Source organism: Haemaphysalis longicornis, unplaced genomic scaffold (assembly GCF_048455015.1).
Source record: "Haemaphysalis longicornis isolate Haplotype H1 unplaced genomic scaffold, Haemaphysalis longicornis Haplotype H1 scaffold_41, whole genome shotgun sequence".
NCBI classification, from domain to species: domain Eukaryota; kingdom Metazoa; phylum Arthropoda; class Arachnida; order Ixodida; family Ixodidae; genus Haemaphysalis; species Haemaphysalis longicornis.
In genome coordinates, this window is record NW_027526365.1 from 1465371 (window position 1) to 1482606 (window position 17236).

The window sequence follows — 17236 nt, forward strand, 5'->3', positions numbered from 1 at the left end:
ATCTTTGTTATATACATCGAATAGGTCGTCGTATTCTTCGTGGGGAGTTGTGATGCAAAGTCATCCTCAGCATTGTAGAATTCCACCAGCTGAACTGGCGACGCTTGCACTAACTTACGCAAGGCTTGAACCACAGGGAAGCTGCAGTTTTCCTTTATATATGAGCAGTGAAGGACACATAACCATGCATGTGTACAAGTTGGAAATTGTTTATTTACATTTTCCGTAGTTGCTTTGCACTGTGCTAGAATTATTCACCACCATATGCATCGATATCGTGGTGTTCCTGATGTCAAGCATTGCACGCCCGGTAGCGCCTTACGACAGTGCTGGTGTATTAACGCGACCACGTTATTAGGCTCATGTTTCAGTTTAACCGTGGCCTGCTCGCCGTCAACTATCATCCGTCCTCATCAAGCGTCCGCGGAAGTACGCTGTCTGTTTTTATAGGAGACTGCAGTGGATGCAGCTAGATGCGATGGCTCGACATAAATAAGAGCAGCGGCAAATTTCGGTAAGAAGTACAGTGGTACTACAGCCCAGACAAAAAAATAAACGCTGTTTCAGCAGGCAACGCGGCTGCGGAGGCATGTCCTTTCTACATGCCTTGTGTAGTCTCATGTTCGGCATATATGGACACCAGCCAGGCTGGAAACATACGACACCACCATAGCGCCTCTCTGATGACCGAAAATAAGGCCGGCGCCAGCATTGTGTCACCCAGCTAAAAATTTGGCCAAAAAATAACTCAAGGCTCAATAAAACCAGGGGAGCCCTGGATTATATCCAGAAACGCACACTAATTTGTTCCAGTAAAAATAAAGCCCTATATATGGCGTGTAACTCCGATTTAAAAAACGCTTTTCCAATTAACGGTGCAACTTATGTCTGGCAAACTATGAATAACGCCGTGTGGCCAACTTAAAAACCTCATGTGATCCGAGAAAACAGTCACGTAAGAATGCTTGGCATGGCCCTACAGAGATGCGGCAGATCAATCTCATAATTGCTGAAATACCTGATATCTTGAATCATTCGGACCACATTGCAAAACGCATGTACATGGGGTAGGGCAGGAAGCAAAAAAGGGACAAAACGTTTGCAGGCACTGGTCATAAGCTATAATTAGTGCAGCCTCCCGTACATGAAGCCTACCCGCACTGAGCGAGGCAGCATATCAGAACTGTATACAGGGCAGCTCTCAACCTCCCAATTTCCGTGATCACTGCAACGGCCTTTAAATTGTGTCACGCAATACCTATGAAGATATCGGAGAGTTTCAACAAGAAAGGGAAGACTGCCGTGGAGGCTGAAGCAGCGATGGCAAGCTACGACTAAGAATAACAATTATGGGCCGAACAGCAGGTCCTGGGGGCTTCCGAAATCTGAAGCCGAGCGAAAACGGCGGGGAGGCGCCTTCACGGGCGACGAATGACAGAAGTAGCAGAAGCCGAAGCCGAGTAGAGAACTCCGCCATGAATATGTAGAGGACCGCGTCGCGGCGCTCTAGGGCGTCGATCTGCAGGCTATCAATAAAATTGTTTCCATTCATCCATCCATCCAGCCCAAAAGTAACGTCTGAGGAAAAGCACTAGACAGTTTTACCATATATTTACCGTGTTTGCGTTACCATTTACAGTGTTGCCGGGTGCCGGAGTTTCCGTTTGTCGCTGAAAACGGTAGGAAACGTTTTAGCACATCGTTTGCGGTTGCGTATTGTGGCTTACCGCCCAGCGTGGCGCACGTAGCGACATCTGATGCTATATTACAGAAACAAATCACGCATAACTTTGTTGCTCACAGCTACTTGCTTTCGCTTAAAGTAGCTTGAGTGTTCAACTTCTATGGCGAAGCAATCTCAATCACATTATTTCTTTTGATAATATTGTAGCCATCACCTGTATAGCTTGAAAAAAATCAATCGGGATGTCTGAGTACACTTGGAATCAAGGTAAGCTATAATTTACGCCTTAGCTAAATATTTCTGCTTGAAATGGGTTGAATATGTTGGAATAATTACTCAATAACCTACACTACCTTACCAAGCAGAATTGTAAAGGCGTAAAAGCGCTTTGTCAGCTCAGAAAAGTATCTGAAATATCTGAGCAGGGCGAGGCCTAGCACGAATAGGAGTGACCATTTCGCTCACCCATCCAGCAAGGAATAGTTTTTTCTTGGGCTCCTGAGCTTAATTTAACCAGGCAAATCTAGTAAACATCATCAACTAAGATTACTTTTATGCGCTGTACCGAGCATAGGCACCGAGTTCACTACATTTGGTATAATCACGACGAGACGGTACACTTCGCCTGCTCGGGAAGCGCGGTGGCGACGGTAAAGGCTGTGCAGGTTACGCTTCACGAAACCTCGTCGCACATCCACAGTAGACTACCGCAAGTACGGTAGATGGTAACGTAAAGATGATAACGGTATTCTAAAACTCTCAAATATGAGGACCTGCCGTCATACGGAAAACAGGTTCATCTTCAGAGAAAAACATCTGGACTCCCTATAGAATAAGTCGCCAATTTATCGGCTTTCCATAAAAGTCCTCCACCTACCAAAAAACATAGGTTCAAATTTACGCAAGGACAGACGACAACTCAGCTCCAAGTTCTTTTGAGGAAAGTTCAAGAACTTTGAAAATGTGGTATACGCTGAAGCCGAGACGTTCGAACGTGCTGAGGCAACAACTATACCAGCGGACCACCGTGACAATCGCTGTGAGGCCATTACCCCTCTAAACAGGAACGCAAGAAAGCGGAAATATGACCCATCCTTCGGGATCCGCCTAGCGGATCTATCGAATAGTCCCTGAGCGGTGATTACAAAGGCTGAATGGCCATTAGGGTATCGGCTGCCGCAGAGTACCTAACGCCCGAAGAGTTAGCATCACGCTACACTAGGACACAAGGTTCTGGAAAGAAACGACGTAGCTGACCAAGATATGCGTGAAATCGCATACCATGCTACGTGTTGACGAGGACTACCACAGTCCCATCACGGAAAAATGAAAACGTATCCGGATCCTACGCCTAAAGAACACCATCCTTCCTCTTGCCACACGGCGATCCCAGCGCCGATGAATCGCAAACTCTGCGCACGGGGTACGAACCAACACATATATCAACAAATGTAGATAAGCGAAGCTGTTTTGTTGAAACAGTCCGACATCACCTTAAAACTGTGCTAAATTCGGCGAAACAGTCACTCTCTCCTACGCAACCTCGTCCTATCCAAAGATGTGCGCAGGGGTAAAAAAATAAAACATTACACATTCCCTTTACATCGCTCCATGACAGGCTACCCTGTTCAGCTTGCAGGATCAGCATAAGGTTATTCTGTGGCTCTGAACGTCGGATTAAAAACTTTAGGGCGACCGTCTCTTTAACCCCAATTTTCCAAGTTTTGACTAAATCGTACTCAACAAAGATCTGTCTCTCTCTGTCTTATACAAAAACTATCTGTCATGCCACGACCCTTCAGAATTTTTAAGCACTGTTACTGTCGCCTTCTTGCTCAAACTGGCCAATAACCCGCAGCCGCAACTTTCAACGCCTCTGTCTGAAGCCCTACAAGCGCCGATGACCCATGTTTCTCCTATGCCACGGTGATTAAAAACAGTTCCGCATAGCCGAGCGGTAGTCGATAAACTTCAGTGTTTGATAAGCATAAATGCTAAATGCAACAACTGCGTTCCAAAATGCCCCCTCGATGCCGAAGTAACGCTATCGCGTCATATATCTTAAGAGCTAATTGTGAATGTCACCTGCAACTTTTTTTGCTAAAGCTACTACGCGACCCTTAGCCTTGACGGTGGAAACGAGGCACGCGTTCACGAACGCTCGTCATTTTCTCGGTCCTCACGGTCTTCACCAGTTGTTTTTTTTTTTTTGCTAAAACCACTGCTCGTTCTGGGAAGACTTCGTGGTCACCCCATGGCAAACGCTCACGAGAGCTCCGTTTTTTCTGGGTATTTTGTCTGCAAACCCGAACTTACGGTTTTTATAACAGCTCCGCTATTAAAACATGTGCTCCAAGTGTGACATCTTCATGTTGAATGTAGCTTCATTTCATGCTGCGCCCTCAGCCGATCCACATTGCCACGCATAGATGCGCTGCCCACATCTTTACTCTAGGTTGTTAAGCAGCCTTACATTCTTATTTTAGTGTGTTCAAAAGCACATCCTTTTGTACCTTCCATCTTATTCTGGTGGAGAGACCTTTTAAAGGTGTGTGCCATAGGACAAGACTTTTACGCCCTTTTCGGCAAATAAGGGTGTAAAAAAGTTTTGTGTGTAGGGCTTGTTATTGGGTAATGCTTCATATGTGTGTTAGGTTGAAAACTCAGTTAGTTAGCACCACTTCCTTGGCCCTAGCACAAACAGAACGGAAACTTTTACCGGGATGTTCGTCTCGTTCTACATGATCATTACGGTATCATCAAACGGTAACGTGTTCAATCCACTCGAAGTGTATTTCTTGTCTTATTCTGGTGTTTGTTCAATGCTTCTGAATCTTAATTCCAAAAAGTCGTGTGGACCTGACAATCTCCCAAATGTGTTCCTAAGAAGATATGGTGAACATGTCGGGAAATTCCCGCATGAAGTCTTCCATGTTTCATTGTTGTCATCAAAGCTACCAAGTGATTGGAAAGCCGCACGCGGAAATCCTGTATTCAAGAAAGGTGATCGTTTGTCGCCTCAACATTATCGACCCACATTTTCGACCTCACCTCGCTGCAAACTAATAGAACACATAATTGCTACACAAATTGTAAATTTTCCGACTGAACATTCAATACTGACCAATTTTCAGCACGGCTTTAGAAAGGGATATTCGACCGTGACAAAAACAGGTTACAATAATTCACTCATTTGCACTTAACCTGGATAGCAATAGGCAAACTGACATAATATTTTTGGATTTCAGTAAGGCATTCCACAGGGTTCCACACGACAAATTTATCTTGAAACGTAAGCGTATTGGCCTTCCCGAAATCTTTGTAAACTAGATTGCTGACTATCTAAATAACGGTGAACAGTTTGTTGCTATTAATGAACATCGTTCGCAGTCTTTTCAGGTCACATCAGGTGTACCCCAAGAAAGCGTCCTGGGGCCATTGCTTTTTCTTTTATACATTAATGATATTGTATATGTCATCACCCCTTCTGTACAAATTAGAATATTTGCAGACGATTGTGTTTTGTTACGGGACATTAACTCTTTCGATGATCAAAATAAACTTAACTCAAACCTTCATAATATCTATCAGGGGTGCAATGAGTGGGGAACGATCCTTAATGCAGAAAAGAGTGCATGCGTTTGACACGTAAGAAAGTTCCACTATATAATACGTGCCAGCTTGGGTCTTCAACTCTGACAGAGGTTGCAAGCTACAAATATTTGAGCCTAACGATAACTAGTAATTTGTCTTGGAACTTGCATGTAGACAACATATGCTCAGCTGCCTTTCGGAAACTTGGTTTTCTAAGATATAAACTGCGTACCTGTCCTCCCAATGTAAAGCTTCTCATTTATCATTCTTTTGTGCAACCTAAACTGGAAAACGCAAGCATTGTATGAGACCCTTACACTAAGCTTAATAATAACAAACTTGAGTGGGTTCAAAGGAAAGCTGTTCGATTTATATGTTCCAAATACTTACCGTCGGATTGAACTTCCGCGCTGATGTCTGCAAATGACATTTAGACCCTTTAATCCCGGAGACGCGAACAGCGCCTGGATTTCTTTCACTCATTACTTGATAGTAAACTCGCCGGCGATCCATCGCCGTACTTATATTTTCTATCAACAAAAACACACGACATCACCATCCCCATTTGCTAAGCCTATTTTTTGCGAGAACCGATGCCTTTATGTATTCTTTTTTCCACAAACAGTGCCGGACTGAAACAAGTTATGCGAATCGCATTTATTATAACGTATGTAGAATGAAGTGTATTGTTTTTATTTGGCGTAAGTTACTCCTTGTGTTGTAGAACAAAGTGTAATGTAGTATTGTAGAAGCAGGTGTATTGTTCCAACGCATAGCGAACTGTATTATAGTGTATAGAACGAAGCCTATTGTTGTGTACATAACGAAGTGTATTGTAGCGTGTAAAACGAAGTGTCATTTTCGTATGATGTACATCATTACTTTTGTGGTATACGTGACGTGCCCTTCCTACTTGGACCACGTTGTGTCCGCAGTATGAATTAAATAAATTTAATAAAATAAAAATAAAAATAAGAATACAAACGAATTCATTACTAGCGCGTGTTGTTTTGCTTCCCCTTCACTATTGGCGCATAAAAACGCGATATGTTTTCTGGAAATAGGTTCTTCAAAGACGGCATTCCTGTTATTTTCTGATTTTAAATTTCGTGTGATGCCCTAAGTGACGGCTACTATCCCGCGGTGTCAGTAGCCACGGGCGTCGGACCAACTAACTTGCTTATTTGTTGCCAAGCTCTACAAGCGCACTATCACATACCAGTTCACTATATTCCCGTTCATTGTTGAATAACTGGCAATGTGAAGACGGCCATTCTACATCTGTAACGCATAACCCTCGTGCGTCGGCAATATCAGCACTATTATCGAGGTGAGCTGCATCTGTCCTTGCATCCAGCGTGGCATGGAACATGCAGCGTGCCGCCTCGGATGACGTATCACGTCATTGAGCGCCGCCATCTTCCATCGCTCCCAACAGCAAATTCAAAATGCCACCAGGACTCTCGAAGCGGGTAGACGCAATTCTACATCGCATGCGGTTGAATGTCGCATGCACGCGCAACTTCCTCTTTAAGATGAGGGAGGCATTACGCTTGTTCTTGAAACAGCTCACTGTCTCTCTTCAACAACGTTAAAGGGCCTTTTCACGTACACTGGATCCCTGGTCACGCAGGCGTTGCAGAGAACGAACGCGCTCATCACCTTGCCCGCGAAGCTCTCCTCCGGGCCCCTGTCGACGCTTGCGACACAAATCCTTGTCCTCCCCCTCCGCTCCCCACCTTAGCAGACATTCTAAGCACACGCCGCACGTTCCCTCCTCTCCACTCCCGGCTTACCCGTCGCGAGCAAGTAGTAATTCGGCAGGCGCAAACATATACACTGCACACACCCACTCGGCTCCATCTCTTCCAACGCACGCCAGACACCCCTGTCCCACTCTGTCCCCACTGCCTTATTCCCCTACCCAGGACCACATTCTGTGGGAGTGCCCCTACAACCCTACCCAACCGCACAATTACATCGGAGAGTGGCTCGCTATTGCGGCGAGTCTCCAATAGCAACGGGAACTGGCGGCCCACATCATCAGGGCCCTCAGCAGCTGCCTGGACCGAGGCGGCTCATTCGGCCCACCATCCCATGAATAATAAAGTTTCTATCTATCTATCTATCTTTAAGATGAAACGAGCTACGTGGCCACTCTGCCCGCACTGGAATGTGCGAGAAGCCATCCAGCACCTAACCTGTGAATGTGCTCAATTCAGTGCTCAAAGAGTGTCCCTCGCAGTATCTTTCGGACTGCCGCTTTCCGTGGACATTCAGCTAAAGGACGTTGTAGAACCATGGGCATGTCCAAAACGTGCTTTACCGGCTACAAAAGCTGTGATCAAGTACCTGCAACACACAGGTCTAGACCAGTCGCTGTGAATAACCCACCCTTTCTGTGCACATCGAGTTCTTGTACATCATCGCGATCATCTTCATCACTTCATCAACTAACGCAGCAAGTTAGGCATTTTAGCCCGGCAAACATCGCCAGACTTCCTTAAAGATCGTTCTCCCTCTCTCAGGTTGAATTACATAAGGTCACGATTTGCTCAGTGCGTGCGACGTGCTCAATTTATTGTGAAAAGGAACCGGTCGGGGTGGTGCAGGTAATTCGTTACGTTGACGATTTCTGTGCTCGTCTATTATTCCGAAAATGTTTGGACATTGGTTTCGGTACTTTTCAGTTGTTCGTAATATTTAGCCCCGCTTTGGGTTCGTCCCATGGTATCAGAAAGCACATGAATGGGATTGGGGCGCACACGACGCGCAATCCGTTTGTTGGCTGCATAAGCTGCGAGCGTTTACAAGCCGTTTGGACCAAATCATACGGTACGCTCCAAGATGGTAAAAGGGAGCGTGTAAGTAGTACACGTGGAGCACTTGATCCAAATCGGTCTCCAGTGCTGTGCTGCGTGGAAGTCTCATTTGAAAAATTACGGAAATGCTCTTATAACATTCACGGCACTCCGGCCTTACTTGTCAACGCCGCCTTTATAATCATTCTCTAACGCGTTACCAAAAAATGGCCAACCATCCACTCTCCTGCTGCTCTCTCCTACCATTTCCCGCTCCGTAGCCTTCCTGCGTTCTTTCTTGTCCGCCAGCCAGCGCCCCTTCTCGCAAACTATGCAAAATAGTTGACAGTTCGTTTAGCGTCCCCAGGCGGCACTTCTACACCTTCTTGTTTTTCTCCATGCCTGTCTGTCTTCGTATGTCACTGATAAAACCGCCTTTACCACAGACGGAAAATTGCACGTGCTTCCGCAGGCTCATGCCGGCTTTGCGTGCTTACCTACTTGGATCAAGGGCCCCGAAATTAGATGCGAAGCTTCTCTTAGTCAACCCTCCGTCGTCCGGCGTCCGCAGCTCTCCTCTCCACACCACTCTCTCCGCTCTTCCTCTCCACACCACCTGTGCGCTAGCGCACTTTGCTCCTCTTTTTTGAGTAGAGTGGGCATCCCCCCCTCTGTCCCCTCCGCATTTCGGCCTTGTTTTGTCCAAGCTGTTCGCACTCCGCATCGGTAGGCACTAATGAAATTGAGGGCTGTACTGTAGAAGCACCAGGACAGCATGGCTGGACCCTCAGCTTCTTATCCTTTAGTTTTCTGTAATCTGAAATTTACAAGCACGTGATATTTTTTGGAAAGTAATTGTAGAACTGAGCCCGTGAACAAAAATGTGTCACAATTTTTCTTTCCTAAATCCTCCAGAGAGAAAAATATTACCAAGATATTGGCTGTATCATCTGAAACTATCGTTTTTCTGTTCGCTATTTGTATACCAGACAATTAATATGTTCATACCCTATTTTAGTTCCCCCTCTGTCAGTTACGTTTCCAAAAATGCAGCAAGTATGAAGCCAGCGACGCGTTGAACGAGATCCCCAGTGCGCCCCAGAACTAGCGCCCCTTCGCGGGTAAGATGTGAGCGAAACGGCTCTTGAAACACAACAGGCAAGCTGACAGACACACGTTATAGAAGTGGGTGCAGCGTTCGCGACTGCTGAGCAGTGGCGTAAGGCGGGATGTCCGCCGGCGCGCGCCACATAGCGGATGAGTGCCTGAACTAAGCGTCCCCACCCTTCCCAATGAAAGGCGCGTGACGCGTTAGGCAATGTTTATACAGGCGGCGTTGTACTTGCCGAGGGATGCAGAAGGACTGTGCATCGTCCTTTTCATCGCCCAATGCTCTGTATGTACTGTAAGCTTCTTGTTGGAATTGGTGGCTCCCAGCATCCTCCGTGCGATACACAGACATCATCCAAAGCGCCACAGTAAAATCGTCTGGAACCCTGCGCTATGCTCATTGGCGAGTAACAATCTCGCCAAGAACGGGCTCGAGATCTACCCCATGGAACTACTCAGGTTCTGGCCGCCTTCCCACCTCTCCTTACAGAGCATTCAATTATCTAATATTACATGACTGCAAGGCAGACACTACCAAACCCTAATATATCACTTAACTAGGCCAACAAAAATTCGCTAGGAGAAATCAAAAGCTGTACTTTTGTACACCCTGTAGAAATCCGTTTGTTGTTGCTGATATGGGCGCGACCGCATGTGAATTATGCAAACAACTACGCATGCTCCGCCAAGTCACTGTGAATTGAAATTGAAACACCGACCTAACACCCATTTAAACTAATTCGTTCCCTGAGCTGCGGTAGTCGTTGACCACCAGTCGTTTCGAGAACAAAACACTCCACGTGACCTGGGCTACGACAGCGATGTCGGCGGATGGCTTCCTGGAATAAGGATCGCCTCGTACTTTTAAGGCTCAGTAAATGCTTCCCGTCTCGCACACACATACGTCCAGCCGTTCGCTGAGGCCTGGAGGAACAAATCACGTATCTTAGACAGGACGGACATGCCGAAGCAGCGTTTAACCTTGGTGACGTTTTTGCCTTCCCAGGCCGTCAATTGGGGTGAAAATATTTTGTACAAATCATCCATCGCCTGAACCGTAGGTTTTTTTATTTCGTTCTCCTTTTTAGCGGGAGACGCCGCCAATGTGCGTTACTTTAGCGAACATCATAACCAGGATTTAGCTTGGGCTCGCTGAAATCCCAGCCTCGCCATTTCTGTTAAATTATCTTCCCTCCACATCGCTACTAAATGAATTACTGTTTGTAAAATATGTTGTCGGTTCACAAGTTGGTGTTCTTATCCCCTTCCGCCGTCTCGCTACAGGTCAGAAGGACCGCATCGTGTGTTTTCACTGTGGCGTGAAGCTGGGAAGCTGGCGCGAGTCGGACGACCCGTGGAAGGAGCATGCCCGTTGGTTCCCCCGCTGTGAGTTTGTGGCGATGTGCAAGGGCAAGGACTTCATCAAGCAGTGCCTACAGGGGCATCGATCACACCTGAATTCGGTAAACTACAACTTCTATTTTTAAACCTTTATATACAAGTAAGATATCGTAACACGACAGCTAAAAAACAGATAAACAAACATAAATATAAATAAAAATAAAAACTTGGCTCCAATCTATATACGCTGTGAAGGTGGTTCGAAAACAAAGCTTTCAACTGTACCCACAACAATTGCCCATGTGACGTCACTTGAATTAACAAACATGGCTCTACGAAGGGTGAAACCTGAGATTCTACCAGCCGTTACCTGTAATTCCTGATGGCGGTGTCCCGAACGCAGCAGCGTCGTCGAAGGAAGGGCTAGAGCGTTGGACGCTGCCGCTGTAGCCCGGCCGTGCGTCTGCCGAACGAAACCAGAGAGGGCGTCTTTCAAATGGTGGAACAGCGGAATAGCCATGCTTATGTGCTAGCCTGGGGATACACCACCACGCGACACCAGCGCAGACACCGAAACAATTCGGCATGTCACCTTAGTGATTCCCATTTCTACCGATTTAAACAAGTTACTTTAGCACGTTTGAGAACTGCGAGAAAGCTGAGGAAACTCCTACATTTACCAGAAGCAGTTGCTCCTTTCGTCTTTAGCAATAACTCTTCAAACACGACCGAATTGGTATTCACCAATTTAGAAAACTGGGTCCCATTCGTGGCAAGCAGTGCACAAACGGTAGCGTTTTTCTAGCGGCAAGATGTCTGTATGGGATTCCTTCATTTTGTTTTTCCGCGCTACAAACTAACCCTTAACGTATCTTTGCCGTACGACCGCTTCATTCCGTCAGGTCCAGGTTACTCAGGGGGTGCTGTGGAACAAGTTACTCCGGCGTGCGAAGGAAGCGCGTAATGGACGCGAAGCTCCGCCAAAACCGGCCGGAAACAAGCGTCGCTAAAGCAGACGATAAACCACCCAGCCGACGCAACCGCCAATGTAAGGAGGCCGCTGCGCGCGGGCAACGCTGGGTAACCATTCACCGCCCCATCTATAATGTGCTCCTTGAGTGAAAACCGCCCTCCCACTCCCCAGTCGCGTTTTGAGGTTCTTGCCGCGCATGCCGCGGAGGAACCGTTGGCTGGTAGAGGTAGAAAGATTTGTTTTAAAGCGCAGTACACACAATCTTCATCATCTTTCTTTATCTGCTTTTAAGCTGCTGTGTTACTATATATATATAAATGTTTTCCCTGTTACTAAACTATCAGTTGGAAGCCATCGCTGCTTTTGTCCCTTCCTTGTCCTTGTGTGTATTTTTTGCTGCGCTGTAGCTTGAGCTATCCGTTAGCATACGTTTCATATTCTTCGTATAGCACTGTTGTGTATAACCCACATTACTTTCAAGATTTATTGTGTTTTAAGGTGGATTATCTGGCCCTTTACGATGCCGTAAACGACACCGCAGGCTTCTTCTGTCTGACCCGAACAACCAGAGGATGACCCTTGTGTAAAACATATCGAAGGTGTTACAATGTTAGCACAAGTGCAGCGCCCCCACGCGGCGCTGTTAGTTTTATGTTCAGCCAGGCAAGCCTGGCCCAGCGGCGAGTGGCCGTTTTGGAAAAATAAAGACAGTTCGTTCTGGGCAAACGGCTCGGCATGTTCTCATGTCTTTCGCGGGCCTGATGGCCTACTGTTCGCAGTAGTCACTCTTACCGCTCGGCCATCCGTCATTCTACACATCTAACAACTGGCGACGAGGATGAAAGAAGTTTAACGTGAGTCTTCGTTCCCGCACCACTCTGCCATCCGTTCACAATGCCAAGTTTCGGCAACCTCGAGCCGTTCGAGGGGGGAGGACACGACTGGCCCTGTTACGTTGACCGGCTCCAAGCATTCTTCTTGGCCAATGATGTCGCCCCAGAAAAGCGTACTTCCGTATTAATCAGCTGCTGCGGCCAGAAAACATATGCTTTGCTCCGAAATTTGGTCAAGCCCGCCAAGCCCAGTGGCAAGACGCTGGAGGAGATTCTTTTAGTTCTTGGAAGCCATTACTGTCCGAAGCCATCTGCCGTCGTGCAGCGTTGTCGTTTAAACTCGCCTGTTCGCGCGGAAGAGGAATCCGTCAGCAACTTCATCGTAGCACTAAAGAGCCTTTCCGAGCACTGCAACTTTGGTGCTGAACTCGAAAACATGCTCCACGACCGCATCATGTGTGGCATAAACAACGCGGACGTCCAAACAAGACTGCTGGAAAAACCGGACCTCACCTTCGACGATGCCGTGCAGACCGCCCTGGCAATGGAAGCAGCAAAAAAGGACGCAGGCGAGATAGCCCAAGCTAACACAAGCAGCGCTTTCTCGACTCACCGTGTCTCATCAGGCTCGGGGGGCGTCACCTGCTACCGCTGCGGGGTCGGACATTTTGCATCAAACTGCAAGCATGTGAAGTCAGTCTGCAATTACTGCCACAAACGAGGTCACTTGGCGAAGGTGTGCAATACGAGACGAAAGGACAGCCAAGCCCAAAGCAACAGCCCTCCCAAGGCACGTTTGTTCTCGGCACGAAGTTCACCGTCGTCGAGCAACCGTCATCGTGTGAATACCGTCCGCGAGGAGGACGGCGCTACAACTTCATCTTCCGAATTTTTCGACATGGGGCAAGTTGACTACGCCACGCCGCCTCCGCCTTTCACCGTCACTGTTGACGTTTGCGGCAAGCCGCTCCGCATGGAAGTGGAAATGGAAGTCCGCAAGTGTCTCCGTCATGGCCAAGTCGCGTCTTCGACAGCTCTTGCCTTCGGTTGCTGTGCAGACGTCCCAAGTGCTTCTGCGAAGCTATTACGGGGAACTGAAAAAGGTTCAAGGCAAAGCTGACGTCAGCGTGAAGTTTAATGGCAAGGAGGCCGACCTACCTATTTTTCTTACTGGGGACGGATCGCCCACTCTTCTCGGACGCAACTGGATGCGTGAGCTGGGCATCGGCGTTTCCGACGTTGAAGTGAAGGTACACGCACTTTCCGACATCAAACACCTAGTCCAAGACTATGCCGAAGTGTTTGAAGAAGGCCTGGGTACGTTCAAGTTTGCTAAAGCTTCTCTACATGTTCCTTCAGATGCTCCGCCTCGGTTCTTCAAGCCACGCCCACTGCCGTATGCCTTGACAGATGGAGTCACTCAAGAAATCCAAAGATTAAGAAGAGATTCCATTCTTTTTCCAGTCAAGACAGCAAAGTTGGCTGCACCTATTGTTCCTGTGACCAAAAGGGATGGACGCATCAGAATCTGTGGAGACTTTGGTGTCACCATAAACCCAGTGGCAACAGTAGAACAGTACCCCATTACAAGGATCGAGGACCTGTGGACTGTGCTTGCTGGAGGTGAGAAATTCACAAAATTGGATTTGGGAGATGCTTACCAGCAAGTTGTCCTTGACGAGGCCTCTAGAGAGTATGCCACCATTTCGACGCATATGGGGTTGTTTCAGTGCACCCGGTTGCCTTTTGACGTCTCATCTGCTCCAGCCATATTTCAGCGTGAAATGGAGAACTTGCTCAGGGGACTGCCACACGTAGCAGTCTATTTCGACGACATTTTTATAACTGGCGCAAACGATGCTGAGCACCTTCGCAACCTCCGTGCTGTGCTTAGCAAGCTTCAGGAATCTGACCTCAAGCTGAAACTTGAAAAATGCCACTTCTTTGTGCCACAAGTTGAGTATCTCGCGCACATCATCAGCAAGGAAGGCCTTTCCCCAAACGTTGACGAGGTAGCAGTCATTCTGCATGCTCCTGTGCCTCAAGATGTCAAGGAACGTCAGAGTTTCTTGGGACTTGTCAACTTCTACAGGCGCTTCTTACCCAATCTGTCGTCACTCCTACGTCCACTGCACTTGCTTCTTTGTGAAGGGAAGAAGTGGGAGTGGGGACAAGTACACCAAGATGCATTCACTGCCTGCAAGCACTTGGTGACATCAGCCCCAGTTCTTGTGCATTTCAATCCTGCCAGGCCTGTTTGCCTCAGCTGCGACGCATCGCCTTATGGTATAGGTGCAGTCCTGGCACACAAAGATGCTGATGGCCGGAAACATCCCATTGCTTTTGCCTCGAGAAGCTTGTCAAAAGTAGAACAAAACTACAGTCAACTCGACAAGCAGGCATTGGCTTTAGTGTTTGGTGTGGATCGGTTTCACCAGTACTTGTGGGGAATCTCGTTCGAAGCACACACTGACCACAAGCCACTTCTTGGACTGCTGGGTGCCAACAAGCCCGTTCCTGTGCAAGCTTCACCTCGAGTGGTCAGGTGGGCTCTGAAGCTTTCTGCGTACAAGTACGAACTTGTATACAAGCCTGGCAAAGAGCTCGGCCACGCTGATGCTCTTAGTAGACTGCCTGTGCCAACTGACACCATTGCATTACCACGACCTGCTGACATCTTCTTGATGGAGGAGGCATATCCGCGACTGTTTTCACCTGGTGTTGTGGCCCAAGCCACAAGAAATGATCCAGTTCTGGGTCATGTTGTTCTTGCTGTTCTGAAAAGAGAAAGCCTCCCAGTGGGACCAGAGTGGAACCCTTTCAACACCAGAAGCTCAGAACTCAGTCTCCACGAGGGTGGCCTACTCTGGGGCTCAAGAGTCGTGATTCGAAGATCATTGCAGGCCCAAATTCTTGGCGTTCTTCATGCCAGCCACCCGTGTATAGAGAAGAGCAAGATGATTGCCAGGAGCCATGTTTGGTGGCCAGACATTGACAATGACATTGCCAACAGTGTGAAGAGCTGCGCTACGTGCCAGACTCAACATCGAGCTGCACAGCCGGTTCAGCAGACGCCATGGCCTTTTCCACAACGACCCTGGTCAAGACTTCACATTGACTTTGGGGGACCATTCCTAGTTCACACGTTCTTGGTTATTGTGGATGCGTTCTCAAAGTGGATAGAAGTCTTTCCTGTGTCTTCCACATCTGCAGAAGCTACCATTTCTGCCTTCAGAGTTGCATTCGCTCAGCATGGCCTGCCTGACGTCATAGTTTCCGACAATGGTCCTGCCTTCACCAGTGCCCAGTACCTTGAGCTCTTAACTCGAAATGGAATACGCCGCATGCTCGTACCGCCGTATCACCCTGCCTCAAAGGGTGCAGCTGAACGAGTTGTACAAACTGTGAAGAACAAACTCACGAAGTCTGGCTCTGGTAACTTCCAAACGCAGATCTCCAGGTTCTTGTTCCACTACAGGACCACACCACATGAAGTTACAGGTCGGCCACCGTGTGAGCTTTTGACCGGAAGAATGTTCAAGACTCCGCTGGATGTCCTGAGGCCAAGCCTGCAGGCACCTGTACTTCTCAAACAACTCAAGCAGAAGTTGTACGCCGACAGAGGGTCCCGGCAGGCTCCATCACTGCAGCCAGGTGATGACGTGTATGCGCGAAACTTCCGCAGGGGTACACCTTGGGTGCCTGCCAGTGTTGTGGACGTCACTCCGTCATCAGCCAGTGTCCGTTTTGAAGATGGCACCATGGGAAACCGACACAGCGACCACTTACGCCTTGTGCAGACAGACGCACATCTGACTTCTCCTGAAACTGCTATCGCTGCAGCTCCACCACAGCTGGAGCCGCCGCCTCTCCATGCACCAGCTGTTCCGGAAGTGCCTCATCAGGAGCAGCCACTTGGAAGTAGCTTCTCTCGGAGTAGCTGTGCCATTGACAGTGACGGGAGTGCGCTCAACAGTGGTGTGCACGTGAACAGTGACTCTGTCGTGCCTACGCCTAGCACACCGAAGTTGCGACGTAGCACGAGGACTAGGAAACCAGTGAATAGGTACTCCCCATAGTCTTCCCCCTAAGAGGGGAAAAGTGTTACAATGTTAGTACAAGTGCAGCGCCCCCACGCGGTGCTGTTAGTTTTATGTTCAGCCAGGCAAGCCTGCACAGCGGCGAGTGGCCGTTTTGGAAAAATAAAGACGGTTCGTTCTGGGCAAACGGCTCGGCATGTTCTCATGTCTTTCGCGGGCCTGATGGCCTACTGTTCGCGGTAGTCACTCTTACCGCTCGGCCATCCGTAATTCTACATATCTAACAGAAGGCAGCCTCGGGTGATAGTTAGCAGATACAAAATGGGTTAAACCCTTTTGCCTCAGAAGGAGCCACAAACATTTCTGCCAACATGTGTTGTGCAGAAAACTCCCTACATGACGTAGATTAGGCGACAGCTCAACGGTGTATTTTTTCAGGACGATGACATTGCTGATGCCCATCGCCACCTTTGCAAGATTGAGGAGGGCTCATTCCAGCAGCGTCTGCGCACGTTCTTGAACTGGCCCCTTCAAGCATCTGTCCCCAAAGAGCAGCTCGCAGAGGTGAGGGGAAACTTGAAGCCGCGATCAAGTGTCACATACGCACAGTGCATGATCCATTGAAGACTCCGCACTGCACTCGCTAGAAGCCACATGAGTACAGCATTTACCGCCTAATGAACAGAGTTTTCTCACTGAAAAAAATTGACGTAATGTATAATTATGCGTTGTTTACGCGACTTATTGAAAAGGAGCTCCCCATGAACTAGGATTGTCCACAGGAACGACACGGTGGTACAATATCAACCACAACTCTTCACTGCGTTAAATTGATTGCAAACATTCAGAAAGCCAAAAAT

At 48.0% G+C, this 17236-nt stretch overlaps 1 protein-coding gene across 1 annotated transcript in view; it reads left to right on the top strand.

Annotated features, from left to right (window-relative positions):
* LOC144137589 (death-associated inhibitor of apoptosis 2-like) overlaps nt 1-17236 on the top strand; it is a 176353-nt gene that overhangs the window by 82161 nt on the left and 76956 nt on the right. Inside the window, exons 7-8 of the mRNA XM_077669512.1 lie at nt 10474-10652; nt 16815-16940. Of these exons, the coding sequence (XP_077525638.1) occupies nt 10474-10652; nt 16815-16940 (305 nt within the window). The remainder of the gene's footprint in view (nt 1-10473; nt 10653-16814; nt 16941-17236) is intronic.